General features: G+C 39.5%; 1 protein-coding gene across 1 annotated transcript; it reads left to right on the top strand.

Moving 5' to 3' along the window:
* The first annotated feature begins 3,360 nt into the window (after positions 1-3,360).
* LOC143184784 (uncharacterized) lies at positions 3,361-17,938 on the top strand. Its single transcript, XM_076387246.1, has 6 exons — positions 3,361-3,371; positions 12,049-12,151; positions 12,593-12,823; positions 13,669-13,938; positions 15,828-15,921; positions 16,587-17,938. Exons 1-6 carry the CDS (start codon positions 3,361-3,363, stop codon positions 17,936-17,938), a joined length of 2,061 nt encoding a protein of 686 aa, XP_076243361.1.
* Positions 17,939-19,548: the final 1,610 nt, after the last annotated feature.

The raw sequence follows: 19,548 nt of genomic DNA, 5'->3' as shown, positions 1-19,548 counted from the left end.
AAAAATACGCGCGATCGGGCGGGCCGCGGTAACAATGGTAGACGCGAAAAAAAACGGGGGTGGAATGTGGGAAAAAATAGAGCAGAGGGATGGGGGTGCGGGCGAGGCGCAATTTTTTCGCGATATTCCTGCAATAATTGTCGTTTTCCGCGCGTCCTCCGCGGTATCGGGCCCCGCCCGCTGCGAAACGAAATGGCGACCCGCAAAGAGATAGTGTCACAGACAGAAGCGCACTTCCAGCCATGGCAGCGTACCTGTGTGCAAGTACCGAGCCTGCACCGACACGAGGACAAGTACAATAGGCCAGTTTCGGGGACAATAGCCGTGGCCAACAATCAAATCAGCGCGCTATCAGTCGACCACCCACCCCATCCGCGTTTATCCTTTGATCTGCTTGCTCGCTCGCTCGTTGGTGCCCCGGCAAACACTCCTGATTGCACACCCTCTGTGTTTAAACAGTCCCGAACTCTGCTTTCTCCTTCCACCCTCGAATCCCTGTCACCCCCTCTCGGCCCCCTGTCGCACTCGCGTCGTGCCTCGTTCTACTATCGTTTCCCTTTTTGCGCTTCGTACTTCGTACCCTTGCTTTTTGTTTCTCTTCGCGCTGTTTTACAAGCGACGACCATTGTCTGAAGGGAATCGAGGGGAGAAGATTAGCGACAGGGTTGGGGATCATTCGATACTGTGGCACGAATCTTGAGTTTGAAGGCCGATTCTTTTTGGGGTTTTTCGTTGGGAGAAGTGCAAGGGTTGTAATGGGAAACGAGTGAAAATTTGTGGCAGGTAGTGTACTTGGAAATGGATTATCATCCCTTAGGTGAACTTTGATTAATCGTTCCCGAAAAAGACGAATAATTATTGTAGCACCTGTGGTATTATATAAATAATAATACCTATAATAATAATACCACAATTAATTATAATAATTTTTCACTTGTAAAGTAATAATTATTAAAAGGCTTCTGAACAGTATGCTAAAGAATATAGAAAAATGGAATGGCTCTGCTGCTCGATAATTTAGATGAAATCTAAGTTCAGATGAAATAGAATAAATGTATTTTCGACTATATTCAAGTACAAAATAAACAACTTTTTTATATTTCCTTATTGTTGTCTTTTTCCATCTTCTAAGTAGAATAGTTGTACTTATTCTAAGAATCATTTATTAATAATAATGGAATTCTGCATTCAGTATCCAAGTAGTCAACACAAAAAATGTTTGCAATTTGATTTAAGCCAAGTAGTGCCACCTTTCAAGACCCCTGGTCAGTGATTCTCCACAATTCTTTTTGGAAGGGTCTCATTGCCTCTTTCCAGGTTCCACACCCCTCCATTCAAGCCCTTGATACCATCAACCCCTTCCAGGCTCAGTATTTAAAGGACATTGCGAAAAGAAATAGGGGTGTGAGAGACAGTCTACACTTTGACGACTAGTCCTTTGCTTCTTCGGGGACAAATTGGAGTTCAAGTTTATCGGTTCCCTGCGCAAGGAAGCTACTCGCGCGTCGGATACAACTCTAATTAAGGGTTGTGCTTGCACACCTGCGAACACGTGGTAGGAAGTGACGGTAGAGTTATCAGAACACGTGCCACGCGTAACGCTAGAAATTGCACGTGCGGTACAGCCTGCGGAAACGCGTCCAGGAAGCACTGTATCGGCAGGAATGCGTTTAAAACTGAAAAACTGACTTCTGTAGATTTTATCGTAATTAACAGATCATGACACTGGCTAGCGTGTTGAACTTGTGTTGGACACTCATATTTACATAATGTATAGTTAAGGTAGACCAAGATAAGTGAAGGAAAATTTAATAACACATGAATGGTAACTAAAAATAAAAACTGAAGCTCAAATGCTAAGACACTCATTATGAATACCTATGTTGCTTATATTTCGATGAAGTTAGGTATTAGTGAAGAAGACTATTTGTACAGTAGGCACAGTTGTGAAGCTTTTGAACTATTCTTGCAGGTATAGGACACTCAAAAGTCTCAAACCCTAGATGGTAATCTTGGTCGTCAAATTTTCAATAATGAAAAACCCCTAAAACATGTGCAAACACCTAAGTAGACATCAAACCACAGCAAACCACAAAACCTGATGAATCCACTCGCACCGAAGAAAACCTAGGAAATCCTCAATGTTTCAATATTCAATTCAGCCAATCAAAGTGATATCTACAATTACACGAGTAAAATACCAAGTAGGCATGTCCTTCCTCTCTTAGGTGAGAATCACAGGAAACTCCTCGATTTCGAAGAAAGGGGTTCGCCTCGGCAGATATGTTTGCGCGGTGGATTCAGGTCCGATCGAAGTGTAACGGGCCGTTGTCTTGGATGCGGGTACTTGGGATCGGCTGCAAAGGGATGGTGAATATAGGAAGTAGGAGGATCCTGCCTCAGAACACCCCCTCAGGAACAGCTCGGAGCCAGCTGATTGCGAGTGTTCAGAGTCCTGCAATCGCTCTGGATTCCTTGGTCGCCCTCTTCGAGTAATAACTCCAATCCTCGAAACAACTGCTTCCTGTTAGAACAGCTCCTCCAAACTTTATTTTTTCAAAAACAGTTACGCTACTTTTGCCAATACATTCTTAACTAATTTAACTTCAAGTAGTACGAAGGAATGAACTAATTTCAGAGCTAAGTTAATAAGTCCCTTGAGGATGCCAGAAACGTTTCCTGAATCCTACCTGAAAGGCCAGCAGCGAATGGGGTACCCAACGAATTGCAGATACCGAGATTTTGAGTCTACGCAACGTGGAAAAACATCAATAGCCGAAAATCAAGGGCCAATAGGGCTTCGATTTCGGGACAGGAGCGCTAAACACTCTGTCGCAGAGAAATGGTGGAGTCCTGGTGATCGATCCTCGAGCAGGTCGCGAGGGGTTGCTGCCGACAATTAGGCACCCTCCGAGGAGAACAGCAACAGCCGATTGGTTGGGAATGGCCACTCCTCTAGGCGTTCCCTGACGCCAGTCAGGACTAACCACGACGAGCACACCATCCACCAAGCGGTAACGTGGTGGCTCGAGATAGTCCGCGATCGAGTGAAGGCGCCTCAGTTCACGTAGCGACTTCGTGTCGCATGCATCGACAAGTACGATCCTCACGCGTTCTCGAACACTCCTCGACAGCACTCGTGCACAACTCGCTGTCTTCGTTCGTCAGCTGGTAGACTTTGTTCCATGGTGTTCCATAGACAACAGGACCATGTCAGAGGTTCCTGGTTACTAATTAGTGAAGTGTGGCTTTTCTGGCAGCGCGCGAATCTCATCAGCTGACCGCTTGTGATCGAAGCTAGACGGTTCTGGGAACTGGTTCTTTGGTGGTACTTCGCTCTTTAAGGAAGAAGATACGACTATGGTGGTGTTGTAAGTAGCTGATAGTTCCCTTCCTACGGGGTGGGCTGAGTGTGTTTACGTACAGAAACTTTGAGTACACTTGTTGAAGTGTCTGTTGGTTGGAGACAATAGATTTGACTTTCAGTTGTCTTAATTGTTGCTGAAGATTAGGTTTCAGATGTGTTTAGATGTTTAAGAATTCGAATAAATAGACGATGAATTATGAATATCTCTAGTCGAAGAAAGTTGAGCACACATCGAATCTATGGCAAAAATTAAGTCTGTTATTGCATAATGTTGAATCATGCGGTTTCCCTTGCTCCAAAGCAAAATCACTCTATGGAATTATTCTATGGTGCCAATGAAACGTTGGCGAAGAGGAAAGCGGAGGCATTAATGAAAATTCGAAGCCCAGAGCAGGTGGCAACCATTTCAGCATCGATTTCTCTTCCTGGAACAGCGAAGTTTCCCTAGTATCTAATCAGTGGGCGTTCTGCGGGTTTCTCATTGGTGTGTGGGCGTTATCACGGACGCCGATTGGTCGATGGGTATTTTAGAGCTCTGTTGCGCGTACACATGCGCACCTCCAACCTGCGCCGTTTGAATCTAACGACTGTCACTTGCGAATTTTATGACCAACGCTGTCGTACAGTTCATAAGCAGCGTAAAGATTCAACTCTTTCGAATTTCCTGTTGTCAGTAGAGCCACTAGATAATTGATCAGACACGGAGATTTATTCATTGATCTCGCTACTTTAAATATGTATCGCGATATTTCAAATTCAACGAAATGTAGGATTCTAAGGAGATTGATTCATTATTATAACTAATCAGAAACTGATTTCAAAATTTTGATAATTTGAAGGTTTCAGTGTGAGGCATAAGTAAAATGTCAATGCTAGAGCCAAAAACGTAAACGATAGTAATATTCTCTTGTTCCAATTGAACCCTAGGAACCCATCACTTGCATCTATCAAAGTGATTCAACGTTTTAGCAGCGTATCATTATAGATATCAACATAGATATTTAAAACTAATAAAATTGTCCACATTGGACCACACTTTGAGGTATAAGAATTTAAGGTTTAAGAGGCGAAAGGTTAATAAAAATCGTTGGGAATTGTCATAAAGAAAAAACATAAAGTAGAATCGATCGTTCAATCCTGGTATCTCGCTGCGTACCTTCGAAAGGGATAATCGAGCGGTCCAACCGAGGATCGTCGTGGTCTATTCGTGAAAACCCGATTACGGATATACCCATGCCTCGCCATTGATCACGGCCCAACACCTCCAAGACAGATTAAACGAATGTCCGCGGGTAAAACGATCTCCCTTTATCTCGAATCTCGAGAACGTTCTCTCACCCTGTTTGCCGCGGTGAGGAACTCTTTGAGCCTTCTCTCTGCTCTTCTCTCCTCTCGACTCTGCCACGACCCTTTTATACCGTTTCTAGGCCGAATGGGAGCTGACAGTTTACTGGGTAATAGAGGGTGACGCTTCTTTATTCTACTTTCGACTCTAAGTACAATTCGTTTCTGATTCTCGGCGAAAATCATTTTGGGAAAGGTGTATCTTTGAAGATGTCATCGAATGAAATCAGCAGATAGATATGCAAAGTAGGATAAAACGAAATATAAGAATAACATTTTTTTATTAGACTAGACATTAGAGGACACAACTTATCTTTCATGATGGTATTTGTTAATATTTGAACTTAAGTAAGAAATTGTAGAGATATTGCAAGGTACTCAGAAAGTTAGTTTAATTAATTTTTTGAAGTTTTTTATATTTATTTTGTTTGATTTAAAAATTTTGAAATAAATTGAAGGATATTTATTACTTGGTTGCTTCGAGAAGTGACTGGAATGATTGTGAAAGTAACAAATTCATCTTTGAATATTTCAAGTCAACTTTTCTTATTAGATGTCGATGACCCGAGTTTATCTTGTTAGACGCGAGAATTGTAAATAAAAATCAAAGATTAATCATATTACAAACAAAAAATTTGTGTTTGTGAATTTCGTCACAAGAAAAAATAACCTATTTTAACATTCTCTTCAACTAAAAAAATAATTAAATTCAAAACTCAAATTCTACCATTTTTCACAATTCCGAAAATTGTCAAGATCTAAAAGATTATTACGAGCTCACAGCAAGTGTATAAATTCATTCCAACAAGAAAGCTTAAAAAATATGATCATATCGACTCACACAAAACATGTTGAAGTTAGACGTGACACTTCATCTGATTATAATAACAAATATCAGCGCCATTATTCTCGTACTTGACATCAAAACAATATCGTCGAATAAGTTACAATACGAGACGCTTAAAAAGTAGATAAATACCTGTAAATATCAAGGATGTTGATGTATCTTACAATCGAACTGGATCACGTCATAAATTTGTACGACAGCAAATTGACGATTTTTTTTTCTCGCCGCGAGTGACGTTTGTCACGAGGCGAGAACTCGCGAAGAATGGCATAGCTGTCGAGGCTGGGACCGGAAAAAAAAGAGGGAAAAAATGAGAGTTCGATAAAACACGATGAGCCTCAATGAAACGCGATAGAACGAAACAAAACCGGTCCAGCTGGATTTTTGTAAATCAGGTTTTTCGCTGATTCCCGGCGCTCGGTACGAGAGTAAATTGAGAGGAAGGCGATGAAATAAGAGGAGAAAAACGACGAGGCAGAGACACGGTAAAGGAGAGGAGGAGAGAAAGTCCGTCGTTTAGACGCACCAAATTTAGAGAAACACGTGGGCTACGATTTAGGGCCGCGAAAAACTACCAATCTGCTACATAATTGATCCTACGCGTTATTAACGAGTTCGATGTGATTGTACGAAGAACCTTTCAGGAGATTCGTAAAATTTAAGGATCTTCGGGATTTTACAGAGAACACGAAGATTGTTTAAATAACAGACCTGTACTATTTCATTAATTAATCGAGAATGATTGAATAACTCATGTAAAAATTTCTCGACGTTCGAAGAAATAAATTCATTCATCGTAGAAGTTTAATATTATTTAATATTTGTTTAAAATAAGAAGATATAGTTTGCAATTGCAGGAATACCTATGGAAATGAATTTATGTTTAATCATTTTTATATTTACATTTTTAGAAACTTTTAATATGAAAACGTGAAAATTGTGTTAGATTTCGAATTTCGTTTAGAACTAATTTTACAGGCTATGTAACGTAATAATTAAGAAACCCACCAATTTTCAGCAGTGGATATCTTCTCAATATTTGGTGACGAAAAGACCACCAAATTTGCGAGAAAAGTAGTACATAAAATTTACGCATAAGTGAGAGTTTTATATGAATTCTATAACAGATGTGGCTCATTTGTTTAGCATTGTTCAGCGAAGTTCCTCGTACCGATGAATAAAATCATCACTCGAGAACATAAAATTGATATGCATTTGAAATATGGTGCCAGATCAGGGAATCAAGCATGTCCTTCTTAGGAAAAAATAACGGAGACTGAAAACACATGGCCCACCCGCGTAATACATTTATACCTATGATTGCAGTGTATGAGGGAAGTCTATAAAGTAAGAAGAAGAGTAAGAAGTCGATAAAGAAATCGTCGAAAGAAGAGAAAGAGGAAAGACAGTATCTTCGTATGTAAATATATCACAAATAAAAATAGAAACTATTGAATGAAAATCATTGGAAGATTCTCAAAAATCAGACTGCAAAAAAAAAAGTCGATAGTAATTTCCAAACTTGTCATAAATCTGAAATCTAGCTCTATCCATGAGATTCCTTATGACACGTATGTGTCACAATATTTACACTATCTGAACATTTTATATGTAATATAAAAAGTACACATAAATAACTCAGACAAATTATAATACATCCAAAAATTGGGAATTTTCTATACACTAGTACAGATCATATTTGTTTATAAAAGCTCAGTAACTTTATCACAGTATTTTACAACACTAACATTTCATCAGCTGAGGGTTAATTCAAGACAAATGTATTAGCCCTGAAATGTTCCATATTTTAATATAGTTATTACACTAACGTTTGTTACTAACGTGATTGTTTATTATAAGTTTCCTGAACAACAATTTTTTTAAATGTAGGTACTTAAAAAATAAGTAATTATCTTCATATATGAATTTTATTTTAGTGAAAAACATGAAAGATCATTTTTTATCTCTAGAGTGGGTATAAAACATTGAAAAATAAAAAAATTAATATTCTAAGACTCTTGACGCATCTCAAAATTTGTTTCACTAAAAGTTAGCCGAATTACAAATGTAGATTAGATAGACTATAATAGAAACAATCACAAAAGAATCAATTACTACTCAAATTTGACAATATCCAATCTCCACTCTCGTTTACATACTCCCCGTTGAATTTTAAAGCACGCCATCTTAAATAAATTAGGCTTCTTTGGTTTTTAATCCACAAAATTAATTAGCTCGACACCATTATACTAAAAAGTTCTCGGTCAAACTTAAGAATACGAAGCTATTTCAAAATATTATACTTTTTGAATATGTAAAATACTATTGTACGAAACCCTAATTAAGCAAAAACTACAATAATCTTAACCCTTTGCACTCCGAGGTTCTTATTTTCCATTCATTTTGTCCCCTTAAAAGGGACAACCGAGTGCAAAGGGTTAAATAACTTCATACTGTTGCATTTGTCTAAAAACTTATTATCAGGGATAGTACAATGATTAATCCTTTTACTAAAAAAAGATAGTAACGCTAATAGGTATCATATTTACTACTTCTTTAAGAAAAGGATCAATCACAGTACGAGGGTCAACAACTGTATAAGCTACCCTACCCGTAGCGACGAGTTCATACCGAGTGAATTCAGTAACCGAACTTAGGGTTAAATAACTTCATACTGTTGCATTTGTCTAAAAGCTTATTATCAGGGATAGTACAATGATTAATCCTTTTACTAAAAAAAGATAGTAACGCTAATAGGTATCATATTTACTACTTCTTTAAGAAAAGGATCAATCACAGTACGAGGGTCAACAACTGTATAAGATACCCTACCCGTAGCGACGAGTTCATACCGAGTGAATCCAGTAACCGACCTCCCCAATAACAGAATACTCGCAGGTCCCCTAGGATGGGTCATCTCCCGCAAACGCAGCCGAGTGTACCGCCGTGTGCGCGAATCGAAGGCTAGCCGCGAGAATTAACTCGTTTAGAGTTAATCTCGTCGTAGGATCCACGCGGCTAGGCGTCTCGCCGCGACTGGCACGGGAAAGGCAGAGATCGCGGTACTCCGCGGCGGTGCCGTGATATTTTAGCGAGCGTCGCGGTATCAGCCTTAATATCTGAAATTCTGAAGGCACCCATACCGACCGGAACGAGGATATAGTCCCTCTTCCCGTTTTTTCTCCCCCGAGCCGAGCGGCGGAGTCCCCGTGGACATTCGCGCGTGTGTGCGCGCCAGCTCGTTCGCTCGGCGTCGCCTCGAACGCGGGACAATCTCCTCGCAGCATCGTCCGCCGATGTATCATCTTACGCCGGTGCTAAAGGCGATGACTTTATCACCGATCCAGGCAATCATTCACCTAGCCTCCGACTCCTCGCCCCTTGCCGCGCTTTCGGCCCTTTTTCCCTTCTCGCTTTCTACCAGCGCGGCGTTCCACTCGCCGTGCCTCCTGACGTACGAGTAAACGCTTTGCGTGCCGAGCTGCCAGCCTCTTCCTCTTCCCTGGCTTTCGGCATAACGGATCGAGCCGAGGCGGCCGTGAAATTATCGCCTCGAACCGCCGCGACCGACCGGGAGCAGGCTCGCGATTCTTTCTGCGAGGGGGTCACCGAGGTTTTACGCTCCGAGGCGAGCAAAGTACTGTGGAGTGATGAGATGTTAGCTCACTACCTACAGATTGAAACGCTTGAGGTGGAAGGAGAATCGTTCACTTGGGTCGCTGAAAAATAGTAGCTACGTTTCGACTTGAGGTGCGTTGATATTACTGGCTGAGCTGTTTTCTGGCACGCGACTGGATGTGCTCGTAATATTAATGTATTTTGAATGAGGGCGACGCTATTATTTTTATAATGATGTGAGTGGATGATCTCCCTTTGCCTTTGGCCATTTCAGTTTGTAGGTAGCGAGTTATCTGATTACTCTATACTACTGGTCGTGTCACGTGAGAAGTCCTGTGGAAAGCATTAGAGGCAATGCTTTCCAGGGGACTTTTTATGGGACATGTAATTTTCCTAGCGTCGGATAGCACCTGATATCGAACATAGACTATATTCCTAGAAAATGAAACGCGACAGAACGGTTTGCAAAATTGATAGAGGATATTTACTATTCCTTTTTGGTCGCTTTGTCACGCTTCATTTTTTAAAGATATAGCTAATGTCTGCTATTAGGTGACGTTCAGTGCTAGGAAACTTCCCCTATAATAGTTCGGGTGGTTAATAGGACTCGCGGGGTTCCCTCTGAGAGGTTTAAGATGGAGGAATGAGTGGGAAACTGTTTTTGTGGCGGAGGAATGGGATAGTGTTTATTCGATGTGAACTTGCATCGTTGGGCTGTGACGAGGGTAGGTTTTATTGAGAGGTTTTAATAGCGGGGTGGTTCTTTGGTTATGAGGGTTGGAGAAATGGGTAATTGTAGAAGTGAAGATTCCAAGTTGAGGAAGAATGGTTCCTATGTGTAATGCTCAATTTGTAACGAGTGCCAGTTTGTAGAACTTGAATTGAATCGTACTTGAATATTCATTTTTGAAGGCGTATGAATGGTACTTTACGAAATATTAATTCTTCTGGGAAGATTTAGAGAAATTAGGTATTATCAACTACCTTCGACTGAGGCCTATCAGCTTCGAACATATTAAATCGCCAGAAATATGTTTGACGACCACGCAAACTTAGTAACATAATTTTATGGACATTTGAAGTCTTCGCTGAAAGTCCATTGAGCTTTCACAACATACTAAAGGCGAACTGCTGAATACCTACGTGGAACGAGAAGACTTGCCTCGAGTAGGTGTTCAAAGATCGTAAACATCTACGCTGGACTCGATAAAACCCACTGAAATGACTTGTGCACCACCTTGTGCATAACGTCTGCAAAAGAAACCTTTTCTTCGAGCTTTCCTGCTCCAGTCCAACTGCAAATATCCTAGCTATATCGTAGCTGCACTTTAGTAAAATATTCTACAGTATTCGACTCTGTGGCAGGTGGCATTGGCAACCTAAGTATCCTCTGAGGTTCAATGGCAACTAGTTGAAGACAAATATATGTCAATCTTTAGGTGACTTTGCATCGATAATGTGCAACGTGAAACAAAAGTATAATCGAAGATCTTGAATAGTTTTACTCTGAAGGAAGAATGATGAAGAAACTTCACAAAATCTTTTAAACCAAATTTTCGAGATGTTAAGATGATTCAATATAATTTAATGAGAAGATTCTAAATAATTTCACTTGGACAAAAGGGGTGTTAATATCGAAGTTGTATTGACGATTTAATTTAATACTTTCCCAGCTGCACTGATGCTTTGCGGGTAGTCATTCTTTAAGAAAGGAGATCACGGAAAATCGACTCGATTTACCGACCAACTTTGCACAGCTTAACGCCGTCAGAGATCATAATCGCGAATCTTAATGTCATCGAGAGAAAGGCAGAGGTTGGTGCGTGACCTGGCACGAGCAACCATTTGCGCGAAAATGGATGTGGAATCTTTAACTGCAGTTTCCGAATCATGGGCTAAGGAGGACATTAATTAGCATATATCACTATAAGCTTGCATTAATGCTTCATCAACGAAGGGAATATTAAATTCAGAGCGTGAATTCTCAAGATGTCCTATGGGTATCATACATAAAATTTAAAAGAACTGGTCAAGAGCTAAACGTTAAAATTGTGAATGAGGTAGATACAAGAAAAGAACCCACTGCACTAGATTTTCTGCGATATATAAACAAATTTCTGAGTTACAATAATTTGAGAGGCTAAAAGCAAATTTCTATTTTTGTCACCTATTAAAAAATAGCCTCCCAATTTTGATCACTACATTTCACCTTAATAAATATTCCAGGATGATATTCGTCTCTTGTTCAAACCCAGCAGCCAGTCGCGAAAATTGCAGAATTAGAAAAAAGAAAGAGTAAAAAAAGTTCGATGATCAATCTTTCCCTCGCGATTGGTAATAAGTAGAAGAATTCCAGAAAGTCGGTGAACGCGCCTGTTGTCAGGCCACCCACGGGTTCCCATAAGTATGTGCCGAGCTACGGCCAGGTACACACCATAAATCGGGATTTTATCTCGAAGCTGCCTCTTGGCACGCCGACGATTACGTAACCTTAAATTGGTCCTCGATGCAATAAGATTGAAATTGCAAGATCTCAAAGTCGACAAATTGATCGTCGTATCATCAATGGAACTTCCTATCACACCAATGTATAAAATATTCTCGAAGATAGCTAAATAAAAGCTTCTTCAGCCTGAAATTACAGTGGATGCGTTTTCTGGCGAGCTGATGTTCTCAGTAATATATCGGAACTGTTTATCGTATGAGCGAGACATGATCAGACATATTCGTCAGAACATCAGTTCGTCAGAAAACGCATCCACTGTAACCACAGCCTGAAGTATCCTCACTCTTGGGATAAATATAAATCACAAAGCTGAAATCTTAAAGCTTTAAGGAAATCTGGCTACAATGATTTTGTTTTGTGTTTTAGGAGTCGTGTCGGGTCGCCGACGATGTCAGCGACGGTCGCTGGTAACCAGCAGCAGCAACACCCCCATCAGGAATGGGACATCAACGACTCCAACGTTCCAAGGGTAATTACCTCGTCGTTAATTCTATCCTCCCCTTTTTCAAATACGATTAAACGCGACTGGGTCGTATTGTTCGCTAAGGTAATTCCCACCACGAGGTCACGGGAATACCAGGATCCTTGGAAATTACCGATGTCCCAGCTTTCCCTAATTTCGTAACAAAAACGTCACCAGGTATACAGGAAGTGGGGCAAACTATAATTTCATTCTAACTGAAGATAGAGAAAAATCATACTTACAGGAAAATCTTGCACTGCTTAACAAACTATTATCTCACTGTACAATTTCTTTTCACGTATGTGCCGATCAGTGAAATTAAAGACTCATTAACGAAAGAATTGGATACAAATCAAATGACCGATTACAGGATAACTATAATCGAAAAGATACATAGAAATTCTCAAAAAAGAGACAGATATTTTACAGGACAGTCTGTGTTTGCAGGTAGTAGAATACGATCCCTGGTGCGAATGGGCGGATGGACACGTAAGAAGGGTTTATGGTCCAGACTGCGAAGAGGCAAGAAGGCATGCCTCAGGTTGGGCGATGAGGAACACAAACAACCACAATGTCAGTATCCTCAAGAAGTCCTGTCTCGGTGTTTTGGTCTGCTCGCAAGAATGCATTCTACCAGGGGGAGGGAGGGTGCATCTTCGTCCAGCGATATGCGATAAGGTTAGCGTGTGACCATAATAGTATTCAACAAACCGAATAAATTATCGTTAATTTCAGTATTTTATGATTTCATATTTCAACCGATATATCATTTCGTGACTTACGAATTTGTTCACGAAACAAATATTTAAACAATGACATATGTGCATGTATTTACGAACTAAATTATAATAAGGTCTCGATTATTCGAAATATACCGAGATTCAAACCCCAACCACTTTTTTGACAACCAATTCTCTGTCTAACTGAACTAGTTACTTTGATAACTAGTACTATTTCCGATAGACTATTGGTAAATTATTCTTTAACTCGATTGAATTAAATATTACTGCTCCTGGCAAAAAGTTTTTGGCCAAATGCAACAATATGAAATTATTTAAAAATATTGTTTTCGAAATGTAAAATGATACCATATGAATGTAAAACATGTGGGAAAATTAGATGGGTTTGGCACGATAGTATTTTACATTCTTAAAAACTACAATATTTTTCAACAACTTTGTATTCTTGCGTTTCGCCGAAAACTTTTTGCCAAGGGTGGTATTCTTAATTTTGAATAACAAAAATTGTGAATAATTAAGGTTCGGTTAATCGCGGTTCCACAGTGCTTGCAGAAATTCCAATAATATCACAAATGAAAGGAAACTAACATAAACTGCGTTATTACCATAAATCATTAAGCATCACCTAGGTCTAAACCTTGAAGCAATTAGGTACATTCACATAGAATAATTCCTTTCATAAATCCCATTCGTCGATTAAAAACTGCCGAACGTGAATTGAAAACCCTACCTTTAAATCATTGTTTAACACTTCTCGAACTAAACAGCCCGCCTCGATTTCAGGCGAGAAAGAAGCAACAAGGGAAACCATGCCCTAACAGACAATGCACAGGACGACTGGAGATACTTTCCTGTCGCGGACATTGCGGTTACCCTGTAACGCATTTCTGGCGGCACACCGAGCACGCGATATTTTTCCAAGCCAAAGGACAACACGATCACCCGCGACCGGAAGCGAAATCCACGTCTGAGGCGAGGAGGAGCGTGGGTGCTGGGAGAAGGGTTCGCGGATTGGCGGTGCTCTTGGCCAACGAGGCTGCTTTAGGCTCCAAAGTACGTTATTGCAAATTAAATGTGATATTTGAATAATTTTACGCCTCTCCCCTACGCCATATCTTATGATTGTACATATTAGATTTTTTGTTCGAACAATTTGAAAAATTAAAAACATTGGAAATTGGAAAAATGGGAAATTTTGTCTTACTTCATAGGATGTCTTGAGGTAGTTAATGAACGAACCGTGAAGGAAATTGTTATAGAAGTTATAGAAGTATTATCCTATTCTATAATATTGTGGTTAATGTATAAATTGAATTTTTTATTTACTTGTTCAGTTTGTTGTTTGATAAAATGTTGTGTTTCTACTTTCTTATACTTTGAATACGAAAAAGCTATATTTGCTTTTCTGTATTTTTAGTTATTCTTTGTTTAATATTCACTAATTGTATATTTCGTATGTAATTTACTATTTGGAAATCACAATTTTTTATTTCGTTATTCATTGAACTCCAAGATAAAACAAGACTGCAAATTCAATGCTATAGAAAATGGATTCCTATAATTTAAATTTTACATAAAACGTTGAATAAAATGTTTTGAATGAAAGAAAATGTGTTTCAGAGCACTCGTAAGAACACGATAGTATAAACTGTATATCTAAATGTATATATTCTAATATACTGTACATGAAATGTCATACATATATTCTAGATTTTAGAATTGCCAAAGAGTTAAGACAAGAAAGAAGGAGAATATTTTCCATTAAAATCCATTGAAATACAGAGCAACTGAAGATTATAATATACGAAACTACTACAAACTTCGAGCGATCGATGCAAAAAGTGATTTCGAAACACAGTAGAAATATGAAATTCTGGATACCTTAAAGTAACAAAATTTTCCAGAAAATTTAAATTATTTGCCTTATAAAATGATTTCATTGAAGTGACTCACAATATATGTACAGATACATATATAGAGGGTGTCCTATGTTTAACACATTCGAGACCAGTGTATTTTTCCAAGACTATCCTCAGCGGTCGGCAAGTCTTTTCAGAATAAAAATGACTCACATATTGTCTCCTTGGCTAACGAGGAGAGCTATTCTTTGACACAATGGATGGGTCCTCAGACTCGAATGTATTAAGATGCCAAACTTTGTTAGTACATTCTATGGTTCTTTAAAATTTTATTACAGGGTTATAAACAAAAATATGAAAACAGTTACAGTTACTGTTACAAGGAAACAGTTAAGAATAATAATATTCATTTTTATGCGAGTTGTATTTAGTGGTAGCACTCATCAGAAACCACTTTTTGCTGAATACTAATTATCATAACTAATTATTTAGTATTAATTGTTACTACTCATACTAATTTTTATCTAATTTATATTCAAAATTAGATTCAAATAAATAATTATTATCAATTATTAAATAAATTAATTATACAAACACTTTTGATATTTGATGAGTGTTGATAATAAACACAACTCGCATAAAATTGCACATTGATATTCTTAACTGTTTCCTTAGAATTTCGTAATTTTGTTTATAATTTTATTTATATTCAAATAACTTTTGTTCTCATCTAGACCCATAGAATGTTCCGACAAAATTTGGCATCCTAAACTTGAGACCATCTGTATATATGTACGTATAATAAATAAAGTTGTGCAAGAACTTCCACAATTTTCTATGAAAAACTTTCTATCACTTTTGAACAATGTATTCACATATTCGCAGTATGGTCGTTAAAAATTTCAGATCGCTCCAAATATGAATGTATCGTAAATTTACACTATTGGATTTTAGGTTACTCACGGAGATGTTCGATATCGCTGTAAATTTTGTTTCGTGGTCTGATTCTGCACGTTGAAGCGATGTTTTTCCTCGTCTGGTCAGTTCCACTTAATAAACAAACAAATTTTTATCCTTTTTCAGTTAATGTCGTTGCGAGGAACGAAACGACCGAGCTCCGAGGCAATCGAGCAACCGTCACGCGCCGCGCAACCACCGCCACTGATCGCCGATAAAGGTTAATAGCGTCTCCTACCTCTACTACCTTATTTACATTTACGTTGCAGTGGGTCGACTTTCCAAGAAATGTTTTAATACAAATTGAACCGTAGAGTAAGGGAAACCTACCTTTTTTTCTTTGTAATACTGGAGCTTGTCGAACTTTTGCCGCTCCTTGCTATTGTTGCAGACGCTAGCCGCATGGCGAATCGTTTGGCGCTCAAATTTGAATAGAGCTAGATGAGCAGCTTTTCTGAAGTACAATATATTTATTGTTAGAATTATTTTTGAAAGTTTAATATAAGTGAAAATATTTAGTACACTGGTACAAGACTCTTTAAAGCGACTTAGACATTATTTTCTGCTTTAATGTATTGTTTATATTTGCATTATTACTACTGTCTTTCTGTTATATTTCGATTCGTGGAAGATGAAAATTAAAAAATGGAAGTCTTTATCATTATACCTATTCTCTCAGAAGAGTCTTTTTCTATTTGTTATTATCTAAGATTTAAGTTTCTTTGCTATGATCCCATTTTTCATTTTTCTGCATAAAAAACTAAAGTTTTTACTAAACATATTGTTCAATTTGTTTCTCATTATTTTCACGTCATTCAACATTTTTATATAAATATATATATAGTTTCTAGTATTTGAATGTAATCATATTTCTTCTATTTTCAGGATATTCATGTTCCTGCCCACCGTTTGAGTGCATGTGTGGCTTGCAGACGAACATCCCAACATACCAGCAATCTCATCATCATCAAACCACAATGTATCCCCAACAAACTCCCTCGAATGATACCCCATACTGGATGCAAGACACAATGCCACCACAAGAGAGCACTCTAGGCTACAATCTACCAAACCAAGTTCCTCAAGAAGCTTCCTACGCAGAATTTCCCTCGTTTACCAGTGAACTGTTCCAACCAGAAGAGATCTTCCAATTAGACCAACCTTTGCGACCAGACTTCCAAATGAACCCCCAGGACCCAGCAGCTAGATCACCCCCAACTCTCCTGGACCTTGGAAGCGGTACTATTAAGTACGAAATGAAACAGAATCAAGATCAAACCTACTGGAACCAATTTCTCAGCGAAGACTCCAGCAGTAGTCACCTAAGCATCTCTCAAGATGACAGACTCCAGTTCCCTGGTTTCGAAGCAGACAAAAACTCAAACGGATTCTGCGCGAAAAGACCGATGAACCAATTCGTCCCCGACAAGGAAGCTAATCAGAGTCAACCCTTGAATAACACTCTGAATTTCCAGGATTATCAGAGAAGCCAAAATCACAAGAACTTCGTCGATGGGACAGTGAAGAATGAACAAGGGTCCAACTACTGGGCACAGAATCACCACGACGAGCGGTTGAGCTTCCCTGGTTTCGATCCTCAGAAGGAGGAGAACCTGCTAGCTTCTAGAAGGGACGTCAACTGTTTTCCTAAGGAGAATTGTCAATCAGGCCTCCTGGAGACTAGCACCTACGGCGTGTACTCGAAGAAGGAGAACGGAATGACTGACCCAGGACGTCCTAGTCGCAGCCCCATAGAGAACAAGCAATACACGTACGACGGTTACAGTCAGATGTTCGACCACTCGGAGTCGAAGAATCACATGGCTAATCGGTCTCACCAGAATTCCAATCGAATGGTCCTCGACGAGCGGCTCCAGAACAATTATGGCAGCCACGAGACTAATCCAGACTCTGCTAAACGACTGTTCCAAGATTCTAATAACATGGACACATCGATGCAGTCGCAGAACAGTCCTGAGCCCTTCTTCTACTCCAACAATGAACGCTGTCATTACACCTGCGAGGAATTGGACACGCGGCTACCTCAAATGGTTCCAGCGATGAACGCTGGAACCACGCAGACAGGTATCAACTATGGAGATGTTAGCGACCTGGATCTACCACCTTTCGTCGACTACACTCTCGTAGGGATGCTGTGCAGTTCCACGGAGGACGACACACCACATCTGTTACCTAGCTGCCCGCAAAACGCGCAGAGCTACGTTCCTCATCACTAGGTCTTGCAGTCGGTCTTAATTTGTATCATAAATATTAAATATACCATTGTTGCGTCTGGAACAAATGGTTGACGCGGAGTCTTTGTTTCCTTCTTCTTCTGTTGATATTGAAGATCTCTCTGGGAGGACTACTGCTTGTGATGAACGAGACGTACTTGATGCGAGTTACCAGTATGCTGACCGCGGTTCTAGGAACTGGAAGATTCAGCTTAATATGTATAAGTATTACGATTCTTAGCGAGTGGAAGGACTTTTTTTGTTACACACAAACTGTTACTTAAGCTAAGCGAATAAAGAATCTTTTGTTAAGAGATACATGATTATTGTTTGACGGTGGTACAAAGTAGTCGAGTCTGAAGTAGCTTGGAAAAAAGTCACATGATTTATTCGTAATTTATTTATTCGTAACAGATACTCTCACGATCACAATTGTATGTACGTTATGTAATATTATCATACACCTATTTGCGTTACACTTTCTCGGATTACATGCGCGATATTCGTTTTCTTTCTTTCTGCATTTGTCTCGTCTACAAGATATCTCGCTTTCTCCTCGATTCTTTCATCGAATCTTGGGTTTCCTCAAGTGGCGAACTCAAGGGAGACGACAAACGAAACGGGTGCGCGACCCGCTCGCGCAATCGACGATCCAGTCGAACGATCGACGATCTTTTCCTCATTTAGCCCCACGTTAATGGGAGCAACTACGAAAAGTGCGCGACTGGTTTCTAGATGACTTTTTAAGCATACTACCGTGAGTCACCGTAAGAAGAAACATCGGTAAACTTAATTAAAGATTCTCGTCGAATCACTCGCCTGGAATTTTACGCTTGCGGATCGCGTTGGGCTATTAATTCCAGTGTTCGCGCGAATCTGCCACAACTCAGAGCTAAACTGACCCGCTGGAAGTGTGCTTTTGTTCCCCAGAGAAATCGTCAATTCATCGAACGAATATCTAAGTGGTCTGAAGATTAAATAGATCTACGAGTGTCGATCAATGCAGGAAACTTGCCGAAGCGGCTACTTTGCTCGCGCAAATCAAAGGGAAGAAAAAAGAAAGACACTCAGCGTTGTCGAAAGAAGCGAACCTAACAAGTACCTCACACGATACATCTTCTAAGCTCCCGATACTCTTTTCCTCGAGTACATCTTTTTTTGCGTCTTTTTGTATGTAAATTACGATTACCTCGTCATATAAACCTTCCTAAGCGTATAAATTTTGGTCAGTAAAAAAAAGAGTATTCTATATATCGAATAACGTTCTCCTATCATAAGTCACACATAAAACAAACCCTATCTTTACTACATAGTACATTTTTTTCTCTTTTTGGGTTTTTTTTCACTGTTAGGCGTTTAGGTAAAAAAGGGGGACAAACGTTCGATACGTCAGAGAATCTAGAAAAATAAAAACGCGTCTCTATCCCCTTCGTTCTCTCTCTTCTCTCCGCGGCATTATCTCAATCCCTCTAACCACCCGAATCCGACTCATTTTCGCTGTGTTTTTACTTCTCTACGAATTTGTCTTTCTGAGATGTGGCTCTACGTTCTTCGCACCCGTCGTGCAACGCGGATCGAGATGAAACATCCACGGGAATCGTTCTCGTTTCATT

The sequence above is a fragment of the Calliopsis andreniformis genome, chromosome 10 (assembly GCF_051401765.1).
Source record: "Calliopsis andreniformis isolate RMS-2024a chromosome 10, iyCalAndr_principal, whole genome shotgun sequence".
Taxonomy (NCBI): Eukaryota; Metazoa; Arthropoda; class Insecta; order Hymenoptera; family Andrenidae; genus Calliopsis; species Calliopsis andreniformis.
The sequence above is the reverse complement of the archived record's forward strand: the minus strand, read 5'-3'. Positions and strand labels throughout refer to the sequence as shown.

What these genes read in the sequence shown, in the direction of transcription:
- LOC143184784 (XM_076387246.1), top strand. An exon ending in GTCCAGCGATATGCGATAAG is followed by an intron (nt 12,824 to 13,668) that starts GTTAGCGTGTGA and finishes CCTCGATTTCAG; the next exon opens with GCGAGAAAGAAGCAACAAGG. An exon ending in GCCACTGATCGCCGATAAAG is followed by an intron (nt 15,922 to 16,586) that starts GTTAATAGCGTC and finishes TTCTATTTTCAG; the next exon opens with GATATTCATGTTCCTGCCCA.